The following is a 26697-nucleotide window of genomic DNA, read 5'->3' as shown; positions in this document are numbered from 1 at the left end:
TTTGTACTTTGGAATAATAGACCTGCCTTTCATGCAGGACCAGTGCCCGTATTTCTAAACACGAGAAATATTATAAGAATGTTTCTTACTTCAAAGAAAAGAATATTCTTTTGAATAATTCTAAACTCAGTAACTAGTTACCTCACTCTTCTGTGAATATTTGTCCCTTAACTGGGTAAATGTAACTTTAGACATGCTCTTCTGTGAATATTTGTCCCTTAACTGGGTAAATGTAACTTTAGACATGCTCTTCTGTGAACATTTGTCCCTTAACTGGGTAAATGTAACTTTAGACCTGCTCTTCTGTGAATATTTGTCCCTTAACTGGGTAAATGTAACTTTAGACCTGCTCTTCTGTGAATATTTGTCCCTTAACTGGGTAAATGTAACTTTAGACCTGCTCTTCTGTGAATATTTGACCCCACAGATGATCACACGAGGGTGAGACTGCAGCTGCTGGAGGGTGACCCTCACTCTGACTACATCAACGCCAACTACATCGATGTGAGTACCGCTGTCTCCCAAACCCCAGACCACAGTCACTCTCACATCCACATGAGTACAGCTTTCTCCCAAACCCTCAGACCACAGTCACTCTCACATCCACATGAGTACAGCTTTCTCCCAAACCCCCAGACCACAGTCACTCTCACATCCACATGAGTACAGCTTTCTCCCAAACCCCCAGACCACAGTCACTCTCACATCCACATGAGTACAGCTTTCTCCCAAACCCCCAGACCACAGTCACTCTCACATCCACATGAGTACAGCTTTCTCCCAAACCCTAAACCACAGTCACTCTCACATCCACATGAGTACAGCTTTCTCCCAAACCCCCAGACCACAGTCACTCTCACATCCACATGAGTACAGCTTTCTCCCAAACCCTAAACCACAGTCACTCTCACATCCACATGAGTACAGTTTTCTCCCAAACCCCCAGACCACAGTCACTCTCACATCCACATGAGTACAGCTTTCTCCCAAACCCCCGGACCACAGTCACTCTCACATCCACATGAGTACAGCTTTTTCCCAAACCCCCAGACTACAGTCACTCTCACATCCACATAAGTACAGCTTTCTCCCAAACCCTAAACCACAGTCACTCTCACATCCACATGAGTACAGCTTTCTCCCAAACCCCCAGACTACAGTCACTCTCACATCCACATGAGTACAGCTTTCTCCCAAACCCTAAACCACAGTCACTCTCACATCCACATGAGTACAGCTTTCTCCCAAACCCCCAGACCACAGTGACACACACTGCTCTGGTGAATGTAAGCTAACACCTCCTATGAAAAGTGAAATTTCATTATCTTAATAATATGCTATATTTTGATTATTATTAAGCCTGTGTCAGGCTTTTGAAGCATACTGTTTATGTTTCTGTTGTACATGATGTATAAATGATGATTTTAAAGATATCTGGAGATGGTCTTCATAAATTTACAAGGGTGTAAATCATTAAAACCCATACTAAAATCAACACGGTAATTTAAATAGATGAAAATGTCTGTGTAAATATACATTTTAATACTTTCAAACTGGTAATTGCATATGCCGCAAGCAGGCACCTACGTGCACGTGTGTGTGTGTGTGTGTGTGTGTAACATCAGAATTTGTTGGCGCAACAGTTATAGCATGATGGTTATACTAGAGCCAAAGTGAGTTATTTTCAAGCGATTCGTCATGTATTTACACCGTCAGTCACCAGATTACACAGGTTTATTTGCAGGCTCTCTGTTCTCTGGGGTCACACTCATAGCTGCAGTTAAATTCCTGGCACTTTGTTTGAACCTCTTTATGATTGCATAACAGGTTGGAATGCATTCCAAATGTAATTCCTCTTCATAGAGACGTGTCTCACTATGACATAACAAATCTACAGTAGCCATAGTGTGATTATCGTCATTGTATGCTGGGGGCTAAAAAAACACATGTAAATTACCCATCAGCAGACATCAGAGCGGGGCTGAGTTCCAGCTGTTTATGGAATTAAACCCCCCCCCCCATCCACATCTCCTCACAGCCCTCACCAGTCCCCCCACGCCCCCACCCCAAGCCATCACTGCCATTTGCCAAACTAATAAAGCAATTACAGGGTTCGATCTCACTAAGGTTCCAGTCATAAAAAATCGATGGGAGCATTCATAGCCCTGTCGACAGGGAGCAGAGGGCTGCTGATACCTAATTTATTGCTCAGTGCACTGACACTAATGAATGTGTTGAACACGGCGTTTGGGTGGCATTGCCTGGCCAGATTGCTGTGTAGTATTGATGGTGCCAAAGCAATGCTTTTGAGTGAGTTATCTTGCTGACTGGAAAAAACAATGCTGGAATTCCCCCATTGTTTCACAGAGGAGGAAAATCATGTTACTCTCTCACAAGTTTTCAAGAAGGTTTACAATGTTTTTCTCTTTCCTTTGTCTTTTCCTTGTTCTCTCCTTCCTTTTTTGTCACAGGGATATCACAGACCAAGGCACTACATTGCCACACAGGGTAATTAAAATGGATTTACCTGCATTCACACAGTTAAGCACAGCTGAAAACTGTCCCTCAACAAGTGTACAGTCATTTCACCCTAGACATGAAATCTTATGGCAGTTCATAAAGCCACAGAGAAATGCTGCAGACTCATCTCATTACCTAATAAATGAATAAATAAATAAATGATGATATCTTTGCAGTATTGATGAGCTGTTGTCATGACACAGTGTTAACCGTGTCCACTCTGTCCTGCTGTAGGTCCCATGCAGGAGACAGTGAGAGATTTCTGGAGGATGATATGGCAGGAGAACTCTGGAAGCATCGTCATGGTAACCAACCTGGTGGAAGTGGGCAGGGTAAGTGTTAGTAGGAGATTATGGGTTATTGGTTATCGACATGAGCAGGGATGTCATACATTAAAGATGAGTGAAAACCAGTCTTCAAAATAACCAGTCAGACTTTACAGGGTGCTGTCACATCACACGTATGACGAGATTAACATATAATACAGTGGTAAATGTGTTATAAATGTGTTTATTGGTATTTATATGGGCTGAACCTGCCAGTTGTATTGTTTAAACACGTGAACAGGGGCAAACACACAAATTATATAAAAACGTCTAATAGTGAAGACATAACTGGGTTTGGTGTGCATAGAAGAAAATAAAACTGTTTTTTGCCAGTCACTTCTTTCGTAATTAACTGAAAGCTTGTGGGTGTAGAGGTTGATGCTCAGGTGTGATGGAGCGTGAGGTTGATGCTCAGGTGTGATGGAGCTTGCCCAGTGTGACTCTTAATTATGACTGGAGTGGAGGCTTTGATAGGTGCTGATGGAGCCTTTGTTTTTCTTTGTTTTGAGAACAATAACACTTGCCTTTCGCTCAGTTAGTCTGAGAAAACTCTGCTTTGCCAAAAACAAGAGATCTGGCAGTGGAAACAGGCCAGATGTGATTTTTTACTAAATTAACAGCTTTGCCATAATTCTCTCTTGCTCTCTGAACATTTGTGTGTGTGTGTGTGCGTGTGCATGCATGTCTATGTGTGTGTTCGTGTGTGTGTGTGTGTGTGTGTGTACGTGCATGGATGTGTGTGTGTCTCCTCACACAGGTGAAATGTGTGCGCTATTGGCCAGATGAGATGGAGATGTATGGAGATATCAAAGTGAATCTGATAGAAACGGAGCCTCTGGCAGAATACGTCATCCGCACCTTCACCGTCCAAAAGGTACAACCCACTTTTTCAGGGATAAGTAAGAACAGCAGAAACACAACTATTTGCCTCCACACAGTCCCCATAACTGTGGATATGTCATTATTAATCACATAGAGACACTATAGGACTGTCCCTTTAATGATTTACCCCTTAAATGACTATTCTGTGCGCAGGAAATTCAAAAGAACTCTGATTATGGCTCTTTTGACTTTCAGACTGGACTTGGTCAGTTCAGCACCAGTGCATGTATTTGGTTCTGTGCTGCTTCGGTAAAGATGGGTTCACATCAAACCGTTTTGTTGTGGACTGAAGCATAGAACTTAATGAGCTCACAGTTGAGAGACAGAGGAGAATTTGTTAGAAAACCAAGATCTTGATGAGGTACCCAGACCACGTATGCTAGAGAGGATCATTTTATTGTTGAATGTTTGAATCTCAGTAAAGCACATGTAAGGAAAGGAAACTTTTATAGGCAGGATTTGTTTAACTTTCTGGGGGTTTATGAAGCTCTAAGCATACACTGCAGAGGTGTGTGCTGTCAGCAAGTTTCTCCCACGCTTCATCGCCACGTCTCTCAAGGCTAATATAACTTAATCATTTCTCTTCCCTGCGAGTGTGGAGAGACAGAGAGGAATCCTCTTCCTGTTCTCTCGGCCCACTCATCTGTTTCACTATTAAAAGTAGAACGTCATGGTGACATGGCTCACATTTCTGACATCTTCCATGTTTCTCTCTCTCTTTGACACACACACACACACACACACATTCGTGTTTTATTCTCCCGCATTAAGCAGCTTTGTGAGGTCTCTCTGTCAGGCGTGGATTACACCGTGCACAAATCGCAATTAAGAGTTTGGTATTAGCCCAGAGACGTGGAGGTGTAGAGAGACTGATAGTTTAGTGGAGGATATTTACTAGAGGCCTTTTGCTGAACACTATTCTGTCAGAGATGCTTATTAATGAACTTTTCTTTTCTGCATCTCCACAGGACTAGGGTAAAAACACCACACAGTTGGCAATGTAATGCAGACGACTTTCTTCTGGTGTCATTGCATACATGATACTGACCTATTCCTGTTGGAAAACAACCTGGTCTGTTGAGCAATTGGAATACGTGCACCGATTGTTCATGCCCTGAAAATCAGTTCATATATGTTGCGCCACCAAGCGGCTATTAAAAAATAAAAAAAAGTACAAAACAGATTTGAACGTGCAACACTCTGAGAAGGGTGCAGCGGCTTACATCACTGAGGCACTGAGGCGCATTATCATCCCGTAGGTCCACAGGCTCTCATGTTGAAACCACCACATTAGCCCATGAAACTTGCCCATTTCTACAGGATGCCGGTACGCTGCGGTGGCTCAGCCACATAGGCCGCTGCTCCGTGCTCAGAGTGTTGTAGTTTTGAATCCAGTTTTGTACTTTTTTTCTCTTAAATTATTCAAGCACACATGTCAGGCACCGGTGTTAAAATCGGTTGGCGCACGAAGCCTGCTATCAGGCGAATGTTGTTGTGGTTATTAAATCCTAATAGCCACTTGGTGGCGCTTGTGCAGGATTCGGTGTATATGAACCAATTTTCAGGGCATGGACAATAGATGTGCGTTTCCTGATTTCTCAGGAGACCAGGTTGTGGAAAATCATTTTTATCCTGTAATAAGGAAAATGATTTGACCTCTCTCCTGTTTCACAGTAAACTCATTTGAAGCTGTTATTCTAAACTGAGCATTTCTCACTAAAGCTCTAACGGTCGTTGTTCAGCGACAGAGGCCGATGATGTAAGGGGTGAGACAGAAACAGTAGACTAGGGCAGGAACATCCTGGTTCTGTCCACTCACTACACATGCCCATATAGTCCACAGTCATCTCTTACACTGAATGTCTATGACAGGGAAGTAAAGAAATCATGAATGTGTTTCCCAGTCCAACACCAGCTCTGCTTTGCTAGTACGAGCCCACTGAGATGAAGATATGCCCTGAGAATTATGCTGATAGTATTGGAACAGATTTGAGAAGATATCCATTTCACAGCCAGATATTCTAACATGTACCTGGACAGACCGTAGAATGAGTACTCTGTTATTAATGCCAGCAGGGAAACATTTACAGGACATTGTCATTTGCCAATGTGCATCCAGATGATTGGGGGTGATTGGGGGTATTCGAGCAAAGCTTCAAGTGAGAATATGGAGATATGGGAATACAGGAATATGGGAACATGACAATGTGGTAATATGGGCATATGGGAATGTGGGAATATAGGTGTAAGGGAATGATGTTGGTGGAAAACGTCATAGAATGGGTTACTTACTCCTGTCCTCAGGTCTACATGTCACCTCAGCTTATTCTCAGTTATTTTACACAGTGATAACACAAAATATGAAATTTACACTTATTGGTTTTATTTACAATATAATTCAAAGGAAGTATGTTTGGAAACATATAATGACCTCAGAAGTTATTACTTTGTACCAAAACACAGAGACGGCACAGACATGTCTTACCACTCTGACACAAGTTTGACTCTTAATATGACATCCACACAGATTGAGCACATTTTTCACACAGTCCTAACCTACCTCTGTGTTCCTGTGACCTGTGACCTTGGTTCTCCGTCAGAAGGGGCACCATGAGATCCGGGAGATCCGACAGTTCCATTTCACCAGCTGGCCAGACCACGGCGTGCCCTGCTATGCCACTGGTCTGCTGGGCTTCGTCCGCCAGGTCAAATTCCTAAACCCCCCGGACGCCGGGCCCATAGTCGTCCACTGTAGGTGAGTGCTACACTAACCCCAGACCAGGCCCGTAGGCCCGTAGGCCCATATTCAGTCTGGTTCTGTTTATCATTCAGCCCACTTTAACATAGGACAGGAGGAGGTAGAGCCTGGGCAGTCATATTGTCTTTAGATGAACTCTGAGTTCACCAAATTTCTGAGTGACAGTCCATTTCTCTGTGAGGGACTATGGTCCCCATGTCACAACATTACGACCAGAGGTTGTAATTTGTTTTATGTTGTTTGTTTATTTGTTGCCATAAAGACTGAGAGGGGAACACAGAGAGTTGAGTGCTGTATGTGGAAACAGTGTTGTTTCTGTCATCATTGAATAAAATCGTGTCTTTCCTATGTTAACATTTCCTATGGAGACCACAGTTTACTGGGATCAGACCCCCTGGGGTGACTTCTCTGTTACTGCACTGTACAGACTGACAACAGAACCAGAAACACAAAGGCTTTCAGGGTAGGACTGTGGAAGCCAGAAGCCTTTACACACATGCAAGCACACACACACACACACACACACACACACACACACACACATACACTCACAGAGTGTGTGAGATGCTTCTTCAATAAGAGGTGACAGGAGTAGCCTGTTAAATGGCACAGTGCAATTTTGTGGCTGGCCCTGGAATCCCAAAACAAAGCAGATGTGACAAAGACATTTTCAGAGTGGATTAGCAACAGTGCCAAGTATGCCTTTTCTTTCCCCCTAGAGCACAGGGAGAGTGAGAGAGAGAGAGAGAGAGAGAGAGAGAGGGGAAGAGAAAGAGAGAGAGCAAGCAGAGGAAAATGCAAGAATGAAGAAACTGCAGTATTACTGAATATTTTGTGGAAAGCATGATGATGAAAAGAGTAAGATTATTGAAATATGTACTCATCCATAATGTAGGACTTTTATTATGCCCTGTGTGGTATCCATAATGCAGGACTTTTATTATGCCCTGTGTGGTTTTGATTCTTCTTTACTGCCTCTGATCCATATCATCACCATAAGATATAATAATAGTGTGATTTTCCCCAGAGATTACTCTTAAATATCATGGTCATTAAATCGTTGTTATCATAACAAGTTTCTCCAGAGAGAAATTACCATATATCTCTCCCTGAATGCTTCTGAGTACACAGTGGAAAGACGCCAGTCTTCAGTACAGTACTCAGTTGAAAGAGAGAGAGAGAGAAAGGATGGTGAGAGAGAGGATGGAGAGATAGCAGCAGAATGAGGGAGAGGTGATGAAGATGAAGTGTAAAAGATGAATTAGGACTGTGAGCTGAAACCGTTGACACGCTGCAGTGTAATTTCTAATTTCCTTCAACTCCCCTCTTCCTTCCCTCTCTCTCTTTTTCTCCCCCCTGTCTCCTTTTCTCTCTTTCTCTCTCCCTCTCCCTCTCTCTCTCTCTCTCTATCTCTCTCTCTCTATCTCTCTCTCTCTCTTTCTCTCTGTGGCTGCCAAGACCCAGTTGTTCACTAGTGGCACCATTAATCACCACTGCTGACAGGCAATCTGTGGTGCTAGGTCCCTGTGTGTGTGTATGTGTATGTGTGTGTGTGTCTGACAAAACCAAATGAATGATGATTCATCAGCCCCCAACCTACACACACACACTCCAAACCACACACTATCATTAACCGAGCTGAGTGTGTTTCTTTAAACACAGGATCAAGACCTAAAATCAAGACCAGAGCAAATGACCATAACCTTCCACCCAGTCTGTTTCTCTCTCTCTCTTTCTCTCTCCCTCTCTCTCTCTCTCTCTCTCTCTCTCCACTGAGTTTATAGACATATGAACTTGAGTATGTCCAGAGTATGTGTCAGCAGTCTTTCGCTAGCTCTCTGAATACTGGAATCTTCTGAATAGGGTTGAAACTGAATGTGACTCTTTGTGTTTTCCTGTGTTTTAATAAAGTGAAATCTTGAGGTCCAGGCAAACTTTCATTGGAAACAGAATATCTGCACGTGAACTGGTAGATGTCCCAATTTCAAGACTATCAGGGCAGTTCTGGGCAGTTCTGATGAACTGATCTCTCTCTCTCTCTCTCTCCCGGCAGTGCTGGAGCTGGGAGAACAGGTTGTTTCATTGCGGTGGACATAATGTTGGACATGGCAGAGAACGAGGGAGTGGTGGACATCTTTAACTGTATCCGAGAGCTTCGATCACAGAGAGTCAACATGGTCCAGACAGAGGTGAGTACCATGCTGTTGTTTCACAACCCTAACTCTTCCCAAGATCTCTACACCTCACTCTCTCATCTAACCTGCATGCTTTTCTGAACAGTTTTCATCCCTTTTCATGACAGTTTCAAGTTGTTGACTGATCGCCCTCCGTTTCTTGGCCTTATGAATATACATAAATAGAGAATGTTCTGGAGAGAAGTTTGGTTATTAGAAAATGGCTCATCATTCCATTTATAACACAGTAGACTTACCAAAACTTTGATGTTTAGAAATAGTTTCATCTATGAAACACAGCAGTGACTGTCATTGGAAAAAAACTTCACCTACCACAGGCCACAGATGTACTCTCTTCCTTTTCCTTTAGGAAAACTATTAGTAGGAAGGAATGGAAAACTGTCTTTCAGGTTGTGGATGGGCAGGCAGAACCTGTCAGAGAGTAGAAGTCATGTGAACTCTGTCTGCTATGTATGAGTGAACCAGGCTGCTTCCACAAATCAGACTGACACTGTCCAGTATTCTGAGGTCCTTATATTAGGCGTAGTTATACAGAATTAATGCAGGCCCATGCTACATGTCCTAAACAATCAGAATGGAGTATTTGACAAAGAAATATACATTGTGTTTCAACTGTAAGTGTAAATTCCATTAACTAGTGTTGTGTGGCAAAGTGGTACTGAAAAGGACTAACCCTGGGACCAACATTTTGAAAATGGTATGATACACACATTAAAAAAAAAAGTAAGGGAAAAAAAGAGAAAATGAATCTTTTTTATGGTGTGAATGGTGTGATACTGCATATGTCTGTGTCTGAGAGATTGTTAACTAACTGCAGGGACTGTATCTGACCATACATGTGCCTCAAGTTTGTGAGCACTTTGTTTGTGATTTGTCAAGTGTTTTTAGGAAAAGTATTGAAAAATCAAATTCATGACTTGGTATCAGTACCAAAATGAATCTTTTGGTGTCATGACACCAAACACTACAGTTAACATAAAATTACATACAATCTCTACAAATAGTTTTATATATGCAGTATTTATTTCTTCTCACTTATTTTGTTTTTCAGAAGGAAGAGTTTATTGTGAAACAAGACATTAAATAACATCTATAAGATGTGTAATGAGACCTTGCCCAGATAGATTTCCTGTGAGGAAGATTTCCCTGAGCTCTTACTGTGAGTGCAGTGTGTGTCAGCAGACACCATATTCATAAAGCCATTGGAGAATATTAGTGACAGAATGAGATTAAAGTGGAGCAGTGCTGATAGCAGAGTCCATTTTCAGAAAAGAGACGGCTGTGTGATCTCTCTTTTCTCCATTTCCAGCTTTCCTTTAATCGTCTCTGCACCCCTCTTGCCTTTCAGGAGCGTCTCTTTCACCCTCGTGGCTTTTAGAGAGGGTCACGTCATTTCTAAGTGCACGATGAAGATGACATTATGAAAGTCTTTTACAGAAACCAAATTGAATTTTTACTTGATACTTGAGTTTCTCGGCCAGTCCTGGCAAGCCGGATTTAACCCTGCTTTTTTGTGTACCGATCACCTTCTGAAATACTGTGCATTAAAAAAGCAGAAACGCTGAAATGGAGAAATCCTTGACAGTAGGGACATGGTTTGACAGTCAGATTTCTGATCCAAGTTATTGGAACTAATTTCCCCTGTGGATTCTTTAGTGAAGCTCTCAGACCGAGCCGGGATCGGATGTTCTGGAGACATCCAGGGTTTTATCCCTCTGGTGGTGACACAATATAGCACAGGCCTTAGACAGTGGTCTTCCTTTTGCCCTGGAAAAAAGTGAGCGACAGTTTGTGTAATGTGATACAATAAAGATATAATACAGGAGGAAGCCTGTCATTAGTGAGTGTGACTGACTAGAATTCTAAAAGTTTTTTGTTTCATCTCACGGTGGTCTGGAGCATGGGGAGCTGAGTCCGTGAGAGGATTGAACAGGTTTTCACCTGTAACAATACAGAGGTCAGAGGGCACAATTTTATTCACTCTGCTTGATTACTCGTACTGAACCCACAGATAACGTCTCTTTAATTGTGTCTTTGGACAGTTCTAAAATATGATGTGCAGTCATAGCAAGTCTGACTGTTTAAATCAGCATTAAAAAGAAGTAATGATGCAAAACACTAAAGATGCGATTCCAATTCCAATGCTTTCAGCTGCATCAAAAATCAGTGCAAATTCACCAGAAGTGCAAAGTGAGTATTAGAAAAGAAGCAGCCATTTTATTTTTTTGGCATTTGTGACAAGCTGCCATAAACTCATATATCTGTACATTAAACCTTCTCAAAGAACAAAAGATAGCTGTTATGTGAAGCTTGCGGCAAAGGTCTGGAGGGGAACTGCTTTAAATTGCACATTCACGTCTGCATCTGTGGTCAGGACCAGGTTTGGCGTAAACATGGACATTAGCGCAGGAGAGAGACTGTTCTACACATAATAGGCTCAGAGCGATCTGAGTCAACTTTAAGTACCATTCACAGATAATCCCCCTTCCAAACAACACAATGCAATTAATCTTTTAAAAGGCTGTTTCCTCCCCATGCCTCTGTGTTCTGTGTGAGTGTCCAGAAGAGCTAATGGGGAGAAGAGGTCAGCTTACACTGGATTAGGCCCCGACCAGATAAAAAAAAAAAAAAAATACAATTAACATTCAAAACCTTAAGCCTGGGGCGCTGTGGAGCTGCAATGTGAATAATTTTATATGTGATTTATAACTACCACGCGGCAAGAGCACGATTCTTTTGATTTTTTTTTCTTTTCTTTTCCAGGCCACAGTTAAGGGTTATACCTAAAGGTTTAGTAAATATAACAAAACGAGACTACAAAGCTAAAAATGAAAGAGAGAGAGAGAGGAAAATGCCTCTGAGCAACTGTTACCTATGGTAATGGCGAGTTTCACGCTCCAGTGTTGACGGAGGCAGAGTTTTGGAATTGGCTGTGATGAGTTGGAGTTTGTGGATATAAACAACAGAGCTGTCTGACTGACCTCCACTCTGGAGCTCCTAGTGTGAGTTAGAAGAGGCTGTTCTCGTTTATCGGGATCCACACGAAACGGATTATTTCTGACAAGATTCCCCAAATCTAGTCCCCCTGCCTTTTTTCTTTTCCACCACCTCTTCATAATTAAGGCCAGTGGGTTTTTTTTAACCTGGAAAACTGGTGTGTGCTCTCCTCAGACATGTTATGCTTGGCATGAAAATCAGCAGAACTGTGTCCCTGCAGCACTGGGAGCCCTGAGTTTTGAGAGCCGTGTTTCGTTTAACTCATCTTCCAGGACAGGATAAATGTTCACATCTGCTCAGCTGATTAATCTTTAAAATGTTACCTTAGCATTGTGGTTCTTAAGGTTTTGTGGTTATTCTGTAGAATGAGGCTGTTATTAGTGAAACACATGCTTTGTTTAAGCACTGTATGAGTTACTGGTTAAATGTTAAGAGTTAAGAAAAAACACACACACACACACACACCTGAGGCTCTAAGGCCTAATTATCTCAAATGAATCTGCCTTATAACCTGACCAGATTACCATGGTTACGAGATATCTTATATTGTCTGTTTTCTCTTTTCTTCTCCCTTCATCCTCTCTCTCTCTCTCTCTTCCCCCCCACCCCGTTCCTCTGTAGGAGCAGTATGTTTTTGTTCATGATGCCATCCTGGAAGCGTGTCTGTGTGGAAACACTGCCATCCCTGTGTGTGAATTCCGCGCCATTTACTACAACATCAGCAGGATAGACCCTCAGACAAACTCCAGTCAAATTAAAGACGAGTTTCAGGTAAATGCAGTATGCTCTGTCCAAAGACCCCACCCACTGCCACGCCCAGTTACACCAAACACAAAACCAGCCCGCTCTCTATTTCTTATTTTATTCCATTTATTATTATTATTTTTATTCTGCTTATTCTGAACATGGCATGCAGATATGTAATTTGGCTATCAAAGTAATTCACATCTTCCTGTCTTTTACTCTGATAAGACTGAAATGTTACTGGTGAATGCAGGACTGCAACACTGTGTGCCTTCTCTCATTAACTGCAAGGAATTATATAAATCTGATACATTTATTTCGACATTATACAAAATTTCTTCATAAAAGAATGAAGAGGGGCTTGGTAATGTAGGATGGACAGATTTAGAAATAGAGGGATGAAGAAAGAACAGAGGTCTTTCGATGAGATGAGAGAAATTTCCAATGGAGAGAAGTAACTGTTGTAGATTGTGTTCTCGTCCATATGCGGACAGAATCTCACATCTGATTGGTCACTTCATGAGCCTTTGACAAGCTGCTTCCTTCCCATAAAAAGTGTGTGAATGAGACATTTCTCCTCACGTCCCTCTGTATGAGTCATATTCATGTGAAATGAGTGTTCTGTTACCTTATGAAGACAGACCAGCCTTAGGTCAGACATCTGTCTGACAAAATACATCACATCTGACAACTTCTCATTCACTGTTATTCTCTCTCTCTCTCTCTCTCTCCCCTGCTCCTCTCTGTCATACACATACACGCATTTACCTTCAGTCGCAATGGCATTGTAGTGGGTCACCTTTAATGAAATTTAAAAAAAAAAAAAAAATACATGACTTAATTAAAGGTGAAAGTGCAGACAGGTGAGAACTTTGCCTTTGTTGGTTTTTTTATTTAGGAGAAAAAAAGGTTGTTCCAGTGGGTGGTCAGACGTTTGACTAAAGATTGAAACTTGTAACTTTTTTTGTTTTTCTTTTGGAATAAACTATAAAAGTTTGTTTAAATCCATCTGTCTCTGTCTCTCAGACTCTGAACATTGTGACACCACGCGTACGTCCAGAGGACTGCAGCGTCGGCCTTCTGCCCCGAAACCACGATAAGAACCGCAGCATGGACGTGCTGTCCGCCGACCGCTGTCTACCCTTCCTCATATCTGTGGACGGAGAATCCAGCAACTACATCAACGCAGCTCTCATGGACGTAAGTGTCACGTCCTCACGCCATGGGGCTTGGGAGGGATGATACCAGGGTTCATCCCACCACACACTCTTCACCTTATCTTAGTCATGATGCTAAGAGCTAAGCTAAGGGCTAAAAGACTTAAAAATGTCATATTTTTTTGGTAATCAGACAGCTGTCCTGGCCTATGACTTCTTGCTCAGGTTAACTAAAACCTTTGAGAGATAGTTCCTGGACACTTTCTCATTGTGAAGGAAAGACCATCTGTGTATTGACAAGAAAACTCAGCTCTGCACATGTAAACTTTTGCTGTTTTGCTGTATCTGGTATATGTGGCATTCAAGTCAGCTGTAGAGTATATTTATTAGTATAGAAAAGACATACAGAATATGCACAATAAAACACAAATAATGAGATGATATAACCTCACTCACTGCTGAGCTGTAGTGGCTTTCCACAGGAGGAGTGCGAATAAACAGTATGTAATGGCCTAATGGCCACTGGATTTAATGACAGCAATTCATTGTCAGAGAAGATGAGTTAATAAAGAGACAGTCCGAATGGACATACTGTAATCTCACCGTTCACTTAACGACAGGACCAACAGATAATCTCTCACCGTTCACTTAATGACAGGAACCAACAGATAATCTCTCACCGTTCACTTAATGACGGGAACCAACAGATAATCAGCATTCCAAACAGAATGAGCCCAATGACAAGCACACAAACACAGTGAACTGTGATAAAACTGTGATAAAAAAGTGGGCAGGATAAAGGGAATAGATATGTGAGTAAGTGGCTGAAGGTGTTCGTGTTCGTAACAGCCAAATATAGCCATTACTTTTTAAACTAGGCTCACAGTAAAACTCCCCACCCAAAATACCCATCAACAGACTGTTTTATGAGACTCCCTCGTGGACTTGGGTCTCGTCCTCGGGTTGTAACCCTGTCCACCCCGTCACCATTGGGCTTGCGATTCATGTTAGTACCTTGTCAGACAGGATCACCTTTGGTGTCTATGTGTGTGTGTGTGTGAGTGTGAGTTTGAATGTGTGTGTGTGCGCGTGTATGTGTGTGTGTCTGTAGGGGGGTGAATGGGTGGAATGCTGTCTTATTGATTTTCCTTTTTCTTCCAGAGCCATAAACAGCCGGCGGCCTTCATCGTGACCCAGCATCCCCTGCCCAACACGGTGGCCGACTTCTGGAGGCTGGTCTTTGACTACAACTGCTCCTCCATAGTGATGCTGAACGAGATGGACGCTGCCCAGGTAGGACCCCGAGGATGGCATGTCAGAGACAGGCGTTGCCCACTGCTCCAACATCCCTCTCCTCCACTGCTCCACCTCCCTCTCTGCCCCTCTGATTGATCCATTGCCCATTGGACATCAGCACATGCCTGTTTACTGACTGTTATTGGTCTGACATCCCCCTGGGCCACTGCCCCGCACATACAGTAGAAAAGGTTAGATCGATAGATGGAGATTAGTCGTGTAAATGGGGCTTTTCCCTCCATCCCTCTTTCTCTGGATAAAAGCATTGGCTGTGACACTGAATGGTTCAGGAATCGACTTATCAATGCCATGGTAACAGTGAGACAGACTAGCATTAAATCTGTTACAACTCCCTTATTTTCGTTTGAGCTGTGTATGTGAGATTTCCATGTCATGTTATATAAAGACTCCATATTCAGTTTTAGACAAGCATCTTAAATTGCTGACCAATCAATTATTTTTTCCCCTTCAGTGAAGTGTAGTGTTAAAGATCCTCTACTGACGGTGTGGCCGCAACACTTCAACAGTAAACCTAGTTTACTGAAGCAATCAGTTCTTTTAAGCTCAGTTCAGTTCTGTTTGCTTCCATTTGTTTCAGTTTGATTTGATCAGTCGAGTCTGAATTGCGGTGTATGTTGTCATAGAGCAGGAGGAGTGGCAAGCAGGAACCGATGTTGAGAAAGAGTGGTACACATTGGCACTGCAGCATTACAAAGAAGGGTTAGAATAGTTAGTCAGTTTAGGGACAGAAAGATCTAGAAGAAATGAGATCCATCTGAAGGCATTGGAGTGCACTGACAATGAGTGTTTGAGTGTATCGGGGAGAGGTCAGAGAGGGTCAACTCAAGAATGAAGCTGGGCAGAAGGAGCAGGTGGCCATCAAAATTGCCCCCCCCCCCGACTCTCCCTCTCTCTCTCTCTCTCTGTCTGTCTGTCTGTCTGTCGGTCTCTCCCTCTCTCTCTGTATTATGCATAGCTGGAAAACATATTCATAACATACATTCTCTTAAGCGTGCTCCAGTTATACCTGCTGTGAGACACACTAGATGTTACAGTAATGTTAAAAAAACACTCACTTTTTCCAAACACCATGTCTGACCATAGATTTTTGCTCTCTTTCTCTCGATGTCACATTTAGTATTGGTCTTAAGGTAGTGTTCAAAATAAGATACATAGAATAAGAGCCATTCTGAGTGTGTTAAGCGTGTACCTGAGGTGTAAGCACAGAGGTTGTGTGTCTCTCCTTGTGTTCAGCTGTGCATGCAGTACTGGCCAGAGAAGAGTTCCTGCTGCTACGGCCCCATCCAGGTGGAGTTCATCTCTGCAGACATAGACGAGGACATCATCAACCGCATCTTCCGCATCTGCAACATGGCCAGGGTCAGTGCTGCACAGTCACTCACACAGAGAAACAAGACTCTGGTCTGTAAACACACACACACACACACACACACACACATGCACGCACGCACACACTGGCTTAATAAAATTGTCACTGATCTGAAAGAGCTGTCCTGTGATGACTGACTGACTCTGGTGTAGAGCAGCATGTTGTTGTTTTTGTTGTTGTTTTCTCTGCTGAAATAGAGATTATTATTATCAGCATATATAATGATGATGTCAAAATATACGGACATTAATCACAACACGTTACAGCACAAGACTCTGGCCATACCATGTCATTTTTCGACGTAAAGATTCTAGCAGATTTAGCAAAGGACTCAACTTTGGTTTAAAACACCTCCTCTAGACTGTTCCAGCATTGCACATTTCCCATGGCCCCCTGCTCTGGCACATGTCACTTCAGCCAATCATGGCTTTGATAATCAGCTGATGATCTGACTCAGGTGTGATAGAGCAGGGAGAGGCCTAACGTAAGGAGACCTGTGGTTCCCAGAAGAAGGACTGGGAACCATTGGTTTACTCTCATTAATTATCATATCTTTAGCTTAGGCCAAAGTCAGTCCCCCTAGACTAACTAAACACATGACGTGATAATAAACCCGGCGTGGCCTGAATGCTGCATCTCTATCCCAGAGGAGTGTGTTTGCTGATTGTTTTGGTGTTGTCTTTATGCTGAGCTGTGAGTGTGATTGCTCATTGCTTTGGAGTTGTCTTTATACTGAGCTGTGACAGATTGAGTGAACTCAGCTGGTCTACCTAGCTCTGCTCTGTCCTATCATTTGACCTGTCATTTGTCCATTCGATCCACCAATGATCCGCAACGAGGACACAAAGGCCGACCTATTCAAACTGCTCTCGTTTCCTCTCCGTGGCATTTAGCGATCGTGGCGGCCACAGCCTTGCCCGCGGCCAGATGCGCGTCGTGTCCCGTCATGTCATCCGCAATATGTGAAAATCCAACTGACCAAAAAACATCAGGATCAGTGTTATCTCAGCAAATAGTGTATCTCCATGTGTGAAAAGCAAATGAAAAGCAGTAGAAATATTTACCTAAGTTAGTGAGTACAACGAATGTGTGTGTGTGTGTATGCGCGTGTGTATATGTGTGTGTGTGTGTGTGTGTGTGTGTGTGTGTGTGTGTGTGTGTGTGCGCACACGTGTGTATGTGTGTATGTGTGCGTGTGTGTGTGTGTGTGTGTGTGTGTGTGTGTTTTATTGAGTCGTCCTTAACTGTGTATTAAAACTCATGGTTGAAAAGATTGCTTAATTCAGTTCTTCTCATGCCTCTCTGGCTGTGATTTGTTACACTACACGCATACATGCACAAATAGAATTTTGATGTGAGTGTTTGAGTTGTGGATCTTGTCGGTGTCATGGCTGATATAGATGAGGGATCTGTTTGCCTTGCAGATTGCTTTAAGATGGTCGGAAATTCTCCTTGCTGGCAGCTTTTCTCTGCGTTAGTGCTTGTTAGCTTTCATTACTCTTGCATCATGTGATTTGCAAGGTTAAGCAGCAGTAAAAAAGTCACCCCCACCCCGCTGCTAGTTTTTCGCTCTTCATTGTGTCCAGATCCAGCGGTGATGGGACGTTTTTTTACTGGGTGGCTAATCAGCGTTCTGCTGCTTAGTGTGGTTAAAGCCAGGCCGCGTCACAAATTTGCCGTGAAATGGCTCCATCAGCGCGGAACGGAGCACACGACTTGCCGCCTGAATGCGAGACATGGACAACGTGGCGTGGCTGATGTCTTATTTTTTTGGTTTGGTTTTGCTGATGGGTACAGGGGATTGGGGGGGGGGGGGTAGTTTCTGAGGAGGCGTGTGAAGAGAAAGGAATTACAGATGCTGTGTCAGGCATTTTCTCCATGTGGAGATATACTGTGGAGAAAGACAGCTACCAAGTCTCTGATGAGGATAATGATGAAAACAGTGAAAATCCTTAATATGTAATGATAATTATGGTGAGAATGCTGATCATTTGGATGATGATGATGATGATGATGATGATGAAACAAATTATCATCATGAAATCCTGCTGATAGTGATAAATGAACAAACTAAAGATCTCTCTCTCTCTCTCTCTCTCTCTCTCTGTCTTTCTTAAACTTGAACTTTGTCTCTCTGTCTCTCTCTCTCTCCCTGTCTCACTCTTTGTCTTTCTCTCTCTCTGGCTCCTTCTCTGTCTATCCCTTTCTCTCTCTTTCTCTCTCTGGCAGCCGCAGGACGGGTACCGGCTGGTTCAGCATTTCCAGTTTATTGGCTGGCCTGCGTACCGGGAGACACCGCTGTCCAAGCGCTCCATCCTGCAGCTGGTTCAGCGGCTGGCCAAGTGGCAGGAACAGTATGACGGAGGAGATGGCCGTACTGTGGTTCACTGTCTGTGAGTAAAACCCTGTCACACCTCCAGAAAACCGGCCTCAGGGGAGGGCTCTCCTCTTTGATTGTTTGTTTGTTTGATTTTTTTTGTGGTTGTTTATATGTTTGTTTGTTTTTCTTCTGAAGATATGAAATTTGCTTCTCTTCTCTTCTCTTCTCTTCTCTTCTCTTCTCTTCTCTTCTCTTCTCTTCTCTTCTCTTCTCTTCTCTTCTCTTCTCTTCTCTTCTCTTCTCAAGCCTGTCTCTGAATAACAATAGCACATGAGACATCTTCCCAAATAAAGCTGAAAATTGGTTAAAAAAAAACTAAAAAACTCCAAACCCTGATGCTGATTTTCGTGGAGGCTTGTGAGCATTAACACCATGTTGATAAGTTCTTGCTGTGCCTCCTTTCCTTTTATGTTTATCCATAAAAAAATTGAAAGTGCCTGCGGTTTTAATGCCTTCATAAGAACACTGCATGACACTGACCAAAGCAAGAACATGTGTGCCTCTGTCAGGGACCAGTACAAACCGCCTGTACCAAAAAGAGCAAAGTCACAACTCCATTTCTCGTTCTTTCTTTCTCTTCATTACTAAATGGATCTGTCTTACTGAAGACACAAATCAATCTGAGTGTGTGTGTGTGTGTGTGTGTGTGTGTGTGTGTGTGTGTTTAAATGAAATTTATTTTAGCTGAGTTGTATACTTCTGGGATTTCTGACTATTTTTTCAGCACTTTCATTGAGTCCAGGTCTAAGTCAACAGTTAAATTACAATTTTTTAAAGGATTTTAGAGATATTTTCACCTTTTGCTGAAACTCAGTAGGTCACTTTGAACTGTTTCCAGTTCTGTCAGACATTTCTGACAGACCGCCATGTGTTTGATAAAATATTTACATGCAGGTTCACATATGAATTAGATTTTGCATCTTTACATCATTCATAATGACCAGGATTTTTTGACTGAATCAAACTGTTTTTGAATTCTAATGAGGACATTGTTTCAGAGCCAAAGACAGAAATGAAGATTTCAGATTGATTTCTGGCATGTGTCATGATCAAAGCCTTAGAATACAAATGATCCAGGCAAATCACTGCTGAACAAGTTCATTATTCTCTCTGCTTTGTCAAAAAAAAAGAAAGAAAAAAGAAGTCTAGACCATGTTGAATACAAAGCAACCTACTGAGCACAACTCTCTCCATCAAAAACGTGATTCTTGTCACAACACAAAACTCCCTCTGCAGTGGGGGTGCACTGTCATATTCAGATTTCCTGTGGTAAAATTCTTCTGGAATCTCCCACTCAGCTCAAAACATTGTTGCTGTCTCTCTGCAATCTTGCATTGTTTTAGAGAAATTTTTTCCTCTGTGTTTTTGCCCGAGACAAGCAGAGAATTTAGAATGGAGGAGCACTGACTGAAACTCTTAATAATTATCTCTGTGCGGTGACTGTTTTAGCCCAAGGAGGCAAAGATTGGAATGATACATTTGACAATAAACTTGAGAGAAAGGCAGGTCCGAAGAATCAAAGACTCAGTTTGGAGAGCACATGGCCTCTGTGATGTATCAGTTCAGTAGTCAACACTTTGCTTTCAACACTTGCTCATGTTTTATGTAACAGATGCACCATTTTGCCTCAGATCTACTGGTTTTATAAATTGTTAGAGGTTTTTCTCAGCAGTAATGAGGATGACTAGAATGTTAAAGCATGCGTAATGGAAGAGACAGGTACGAGGGAGTCTAGAGAAAGAGGAAGAGGGAAGTTTAAAACATATTTTAATAAGGGTTAGAGGGAGAGCCCAGCAGACCATCATTAAGACTCAAACCGCGTGTGTGTTCGCTGTACCAAACTCCTACCGACTCAGGAGACCTGTCACTGGACTAATTTACGCTCAGACTCCCATCTCTTTTGCTCCTATTTAATGAACTTTCTAGAGCCTAACCAGAAGCCTCCCTCAACGTTAACCAAAGCAAAGAAAGAGAATGATCTATTTGAGTATTGCAGGACTGATTTGTGTGAGGAATATCACTGTCATGTCAATGAGTGACATTTTCTTCTTTCTTTCTCTGTATCTGTGTGCGTGCGCATGTGTATGTGTGTTTATTTGTGTGTGTGTGTGTGTGTGTGTATAGGACTGGAGGAGGGCGTAGTGGGACCTTTTGTGCCATTTGCAGTATATATGAGATGATTGTGCAGCAGAACATTGTGGACGTATTTCACACCGTCAAGACTCTGAGAAACAACAAATCCAACATGGTGGAGACCATGGTGAGATATACCACATAAAGCACACCCATATGCCCAAAAATTATTCCAATTAAAACATGAAAACATTCAACTACAGCAAACCTCTCACAACCCCATCCACAAACCACTCAAACGTAGCCATGAATGCATTTAGCCCCAGTGGACTGGTTTGCCGGATCATGTATTTGATTTCTGCTGAGCCCACATCCTCAGCGCTCCTAAGAAGTGTAAGGAACTCTTGTGAAGGTGCTGTGTTACAGAATAGTCTAGATCCAGCAAATATCAACAGCCCCATCCTCCGCTCACACACACACACACACACACACACACACACACACACACACACAAGCTTCTATTCATATCCTAATGGGGACCTCCCAGTCACTCCCAGTATCCTGTAACTAAAGAATACTAATCTATCCCAAACCTTAACCCTAACCCTAACCCTAACCTTAACCAAAGAGATGTTTTGACACTGTGTTTTATCTACAATATAGTTTAGAAAAACATCATTCTCCTAGTGGGAACCGGCATTATGGCCCCCACAAGGCAGTTTTGTCAGATTATCCTATGTTACTGGGGACTTTGAATCCCCAGAAAGACACACACACATGCACTACACACACACACACACACACAACTGCTTTTTGAACTGCAGCTGAAATTTTGTCGAGCATGCCTTGGAGCTAATGGACACTGCAGGTGCAATTAGACATCTGTCCTTCCACCTCTTTTTTCTTCTTTCCCTGATAGCACTCAAACTATTATGCTCAATTTGACAGAGGACTGCAAAGACCCACAGCTGCGCTCCAAGTCTGAATCAGACCAAAAATAGACCGAACATACAAAATGAAAGAAATGCTCACTTTACCCTAATCCACAGCAGTTTTTCTTCACTTTTTCTCTCCTTACTCTTTGGGGGTGTATGTAATGTACGAGTGTTGGGTAAAGAAATAATGTTTCATCTTTTCTTTTTTTTTCATTCCATTTTTTTATTTTAGAAAATGACAGCTAAAATGTTTTGATGTGGACATTCCACACAACACAAATAACTGAAAACATAACTGTTTGGTTTTTCTTCCATTCAGGAGCAGTACAAGTTTTGCTATGAAGTGGCTTTGGAAAGCCTCAGCTCTTTTTGAAAGAAAGAAAGAGAGAGAGAGAGAGAGAAAAACCTCCCCATCCATCGGACTTTTTTTATCCGAGGACTTTGGCCAGGGGATGGAAGCTGCTGAGACTGTAAGGAGGAAGGAGACCAGAGGAGAAGTTCCACCCCTGAACAGGGTGTCACATGTAAGATACTGCAGGCTGACAAGCCCTGCAACTGTACAGAGATAATACAAAAAAAAAAAAAAAATCCTTACTCCACAATTTTTCCTTCTCTTTTTGTCAATGTCCAGCAGTGGGCTGTGAGTGGTGTACAGTATTTCCTTTTTAGGTATATGCCTTGAATGTTATCCAATCAGTGTAAAGTTATGAAAAAAGGGGAAAAAAACAGAAACCAAACAAACAAAAAACAAGTGAAAAAACAGCGGAGGGAGAAAAATGTAACTTCTATGTGCCAGCTGGAAAGAACCCAACAGACTTTTTCCTGAGCTATGTACAGCTTATTTAAAAAAAAAAAAATAAACAAATAAATAAACAAAACAAGACAGACTTAGTCTGAAATGAAAATTGAAGACAAAAACAAGCGCTATTACAGATATTTTTGTTATTCAAATGGTTTTTAGTGGTTCCTTCATGAGACTGCAGATCATTGCCGTCCAGTGCACACACAGTGTGAATTCTCCTGGCTTCGCTGCATAGAGGACATGCTGTGGAGTCTCAATATGGCCTTTATTATTCACACAGCATCTCCCCGTCACAAATATGAAACTAGATATGAGGACAATCCATGCAGTTCACACATGGAAATTAAACATTCACAAATACACACGCCTTGATCTGTACTTCCCAATGACTAGAATATAGAAAAGTTCACAAATAAATAGCAAGCAGTTGTGTATGTGTGTGTGATAGTAATTTCCACATGCAAACTTTGTTTGATATCCTTAAATCCGGTTTCATGTTTGTGACACAGAGAGGTCATATGTAAAAGAATTAAGGCTTTATTTTTCACTCCACGGTGCAAACCCAGTGAAAACACACAGCTTTTTCTCTTTCCCTCTTTTGTCCTTTCAGAAGATGAAACTTTGTATTCCTGCTTCATTTCCTCTCTCTCCCTGTGCTATTGTCTCCTTGTTTGCACATTTTTGTCATCGATAGTGAGATTTGTTACACAGCAGGACAAAGTGGTTGAACCTTTTTGTTCTGGTCAGACAAAGACAATGGTTCACAATCACATCGTCAGATTACTGGTCAGACTGCAGGTTCACAGTCACATTGTCAGATTATTGGTCAGACTGCAGGTTCCCAATCACATCGTCAGATTACTGGTCAGACAAAGACAATGGTTTGCAATCACATTGTCAGACTACTGGTCAGACTGCAGGTTCACAGTCACATCGTCAGATTATTGGTCAGACTGAAGGTTCCCAATCACATCGTCAGATTATTGGTCAGACAAAGACAATGGTTCACAATCACATTGTCAAATTACTGGTCAGACTGCAGGTTCACACTCACATTGTCAGATTACTGGTCAGACTGAAGGTTCACAATCACATCCCCAGATTACTTTAACCCGCAGTTTTTTGGGGAGGATTTTGTTTGTTTGTTTGTTTGTTTGTTTGTTGGTTGGGTGGCTTTATTTCAGTTTTGTTGTTTTGTCATTTTGCACTTTTCTTTCTTATGTCCTTTTTACCTCTAAACTACGCTGTGTTGTGTAAATCTTGTCATTTTTGTGTTTTTTATTTCGCTAGTGCCATTTTCAGAACGATTCTGTTTTCCATTAAGGGGAGGTGCAGCACACTGTAAACTAGGCATATCATGAGAGGAAAGCGACTGCTTTGTCAGCAGCTCTGTAAATGCATGCTAAAGCTTGTCCAGATAACCAGTGAGAATCAGAACTACTGCTTTTCCTCACTGACTCTACACTGTCATTTTCCTCTTGCTTTTTTTTCTTCGTTTATTTGTATCTCTCTTTCTCCCTATGTTTCTCCACTAATCCAGAGTCATGTGCATTCTGAACGTAAACACATTCTCATTATCTTAATTGGTCCATGTGAAAAAACAGTGGACCGATCTTGAGCTTGTGAGGAATCTTTTTTGGACTTGTCGTGACTCAGTTTTACAGTGTTGTACAGACCTGTTGTTTGAATGTTGAAATTAGCGTGACCAGAGAAGAACTCTAGATTCAAATGAAATATGGATAGAAAAATCCACTAAACATGAAAAAAAGTGTGAAAATAAAAAAGCAAATGTTGTGAATCCGGAGATTCAGTGAGAACACATTTGATTATTTTTAGGCATATTTCTTTCCATTTTCATATTCTCACTCACATACAGTGTTATTTGTTTTTTTCCCCTATCTTTTATTGTGTTTGTACATTTTTTACTTGTCTTTTTTTTTGTCTAGCAAAGTGATATTTAGAGCTGGTGATTTATTTGCCATTGTTGTTCCGTTGTTTGAAATTGTGGTAACATCAATAAAGGGACCAAAATATTCAGCAACAGATGTGTGGTGTGCCTTTTGTACCGTGACTGGCGTTATCATGGTTTTATGAGGATTTACAGATCTGACCTATTTGTGACTGATTTCACTATTTCATTTGGCATTCAGCATTTTCAGCCATGTGATTCCTTGAATCATAGTTCATACAAAACAAACAATGTTGTACAAAAAGTTACAAATAGGTTGGTGGTTACAGCTGCCATTCATAACTTCTCATATTATATGGTTCATAGCGTTTCTTAAAAAAAACTGTCAGAATTAACAGATGTTCGTACAGTTTATTTTTTTGTTGTTTTTGTTTTTTTGGAAGATATGTAGGATGAGGCTGTAGCAGAACCTCTAAAAATCGAGGAGAAGGAGGAGTCACAGTTTGAAGCCCAGCTGTAACAGACCGGCTGAATGTGGCCAGGTGTCTCAAGGAGAACAGCTACTCATGTTCCTCCGGGCTCCCTTACACTCTGTGTTGAGCAGTGATAACAACACACCAGTGTCACTGAGGGTGGTCGCACAAACAGTGCTTTTTTACAATTCTGCACAACTCGTAGATAGAAAGCACAGAAAGAATAACAGAGAACCTATGTGCTGTCCTCATTTACTAAACAGCAGTTACAGCCACATGGGGAGGAGATTACAAAGATCTACCATTGTAAATTCACGAGAAAACAGGGAAGTCAACATTAAACTGTGAAATGTACGAAAAAATGTCAGTTCTATCAGTTCTTTAGTCAGTGCCAGCTCTATAGCCAGCATTCACTGTCTGAACAGTGAGGGGGAAAAAAGAAAAATATGGAGTCAAAAGAAGAAAATGGCAGACAGGTTTGAAAAGTGTCAATCAAAATGATCCATTTTCAATAAATATATATATATATATATATATATATATATATATATATATATATATATATATATATATATATATATATTCTGTGAATCCAGTGTTTGAACAGTTTTAAAAAAAATCCAACAGTTTATTCAACCAATCAATATTCCTGCTTCTCTGACCCCTAGAACAAATGCCTGGAGATAAGGCAATTGCATGTCTGGCCAAAACCTGGTGTAGACCCTGGGTAGGATTAGTCACATACACCTGTTGAAGGTCAAATGGACTTGGGCTGGGTTCTAATCAGGTGACTAATCTGAAAATTGTCAATTTGAGTATTTACAGCTGTAGGGAGCCTGTGATTGGTTCAGCCATGCAGCCCACATTGTCCTCAGTTGTACTGATGCAACACTTTATGTAGAGCATGAATTAATCATTCAGAATACCACAATGGGCTAAGCTGCTGTGAGCATGTGCAGTAATATAGACTATAAATATATGAGGGACAATCCATCTCCTTCCTTTGAAGATGAATGAAGTGACACAAGAGAAAAAAAAAACAATATGCTTAGCATGTTTTCTCTTCTTCTTCTTTTCTTTTAACCTTTTGAAAGGGTTTGGCAAAACACAAAGTAGTTTTTTTTTCATCTGATTGTTGATGTTGGTGGGTATAAAGTGGGTATACTGTTTAAAAGATGCTACAGGACATTGCCCCATTCACTTGAACCCCCGACAGTGTGGGCAGAGAAACAACACAGCCCGTGTGTGGTCCCATTCAGATCTACCAACCCAATTCATCTTTGGATGACTTCTGGAATGAGATGGAAAATTGGCCCATTTAATTCACTTTCCCTTTTTTCTATCATTTTGGGAGTATATGATTTATTCCTCATTATTATTCTAGACAAAGAACACATTAGGTGAGGGTGATATGAAAATCCATCTTTAAAAGTTATGAATACTGAAAACAGTAAGTATGAACCTGAGAAAACAAAATCAACACAAAATATAATATAATTTTGGAACAACAGAGAAACTGACATGTCATGTTACTCTGATGCAGTGCTTTTTACTGTGCTTGACTGTCACACTGGGCTATTGTGATTGGTCCGCTGCAATGTAAGCAAATCTAGCAATGTCTGTGCTCTAATCAAAGTTTCACTATAGCCAAAACTGGCTGAGTATGAGGCTGTGGTTGGTAATATTTTATTTTAAGTTGTTACAATAGCAGATCCACTGCATTTACATCCATCGTCACCCATTACAGAGCTGATGAGGGCTCTCAGCTCAGAGTTGGATACTCGGCAAAGAGCACAGAGCTGAGAAAAACACACATGAAAAAGACACAATGATTTATTACTACATTCATTAAACATTTAT

The 26697-nt window shown here is 41.6% G+C and overlaps 1 protein-coding gene across 1 annotated transcript in view; it reads left to right on the top strand.

Moving 5' to 3' along the window:
- ptprt (protein tyrosine phosphatase receptor type T) overlaps positions 1-22026 on the top strand; it is a 204748-nt gene extending 182722 nt beyond the window's left edge. The window contains exons 22-34 of the mRNA XM_030779105.1: positions 419-504; positions 2472-2508; positions 2755-2852; positions 3604-3720; positions 6329-6483; positions 8540-8675; positions 12300-12449; positions 13449-13622; positions 14741-14872; positions 16130-16255; positions 18495-18658; positions 20770-20905; positions 21973-22026. Of these exons, the coding sequence (XP_030634965.1) occupies positions 419-504; positions 2472-2508; positions 2755-2852; positions 3604-3720; positions 6329-6483; positions 8540-8675; positions 12300-12449; positions 13449-13622; positions 14741-14872; positions 16130-16255; positions 18495-18658; positions 20770-20905; positions 21973-22026 (1565 nt within the window). The remainder of the gene's footprint in view (positions 1-418; positions 505-2471; positions 2509-2754; positions 2853-3603; positions 3721-6328; positions 6484-8539; positions 8676-12299; positions 12450-13448; positions 13623-14740; positions 14873-16129; positions 16256-18494; positions 18659-20769; positions 20906-21972) is intronic.
- The last annotated feature ends 4671 nt before the right edge of the window (positions 22027-26697 follow it).

The sequence above is a fragment of the Chanos chanos genome, chromosome 7 (assembly GCF_902362185.1).
Source record: "Chanos chanos chromosome 7, fChaCha1.1, whole genome shotgun sequence".
Taxonomy (NCBI): Eukaryota; Metazoa; Chordata; class Actinopteri; order Gonorynchiformes; family Chanidae; genus Chanos; species Chanos chanos.
The sequence above is the reverse complement of the archived record's forward strand: the minus strand, read 5'-3'. Positions and strand labels throughout refer to the sequence as shown.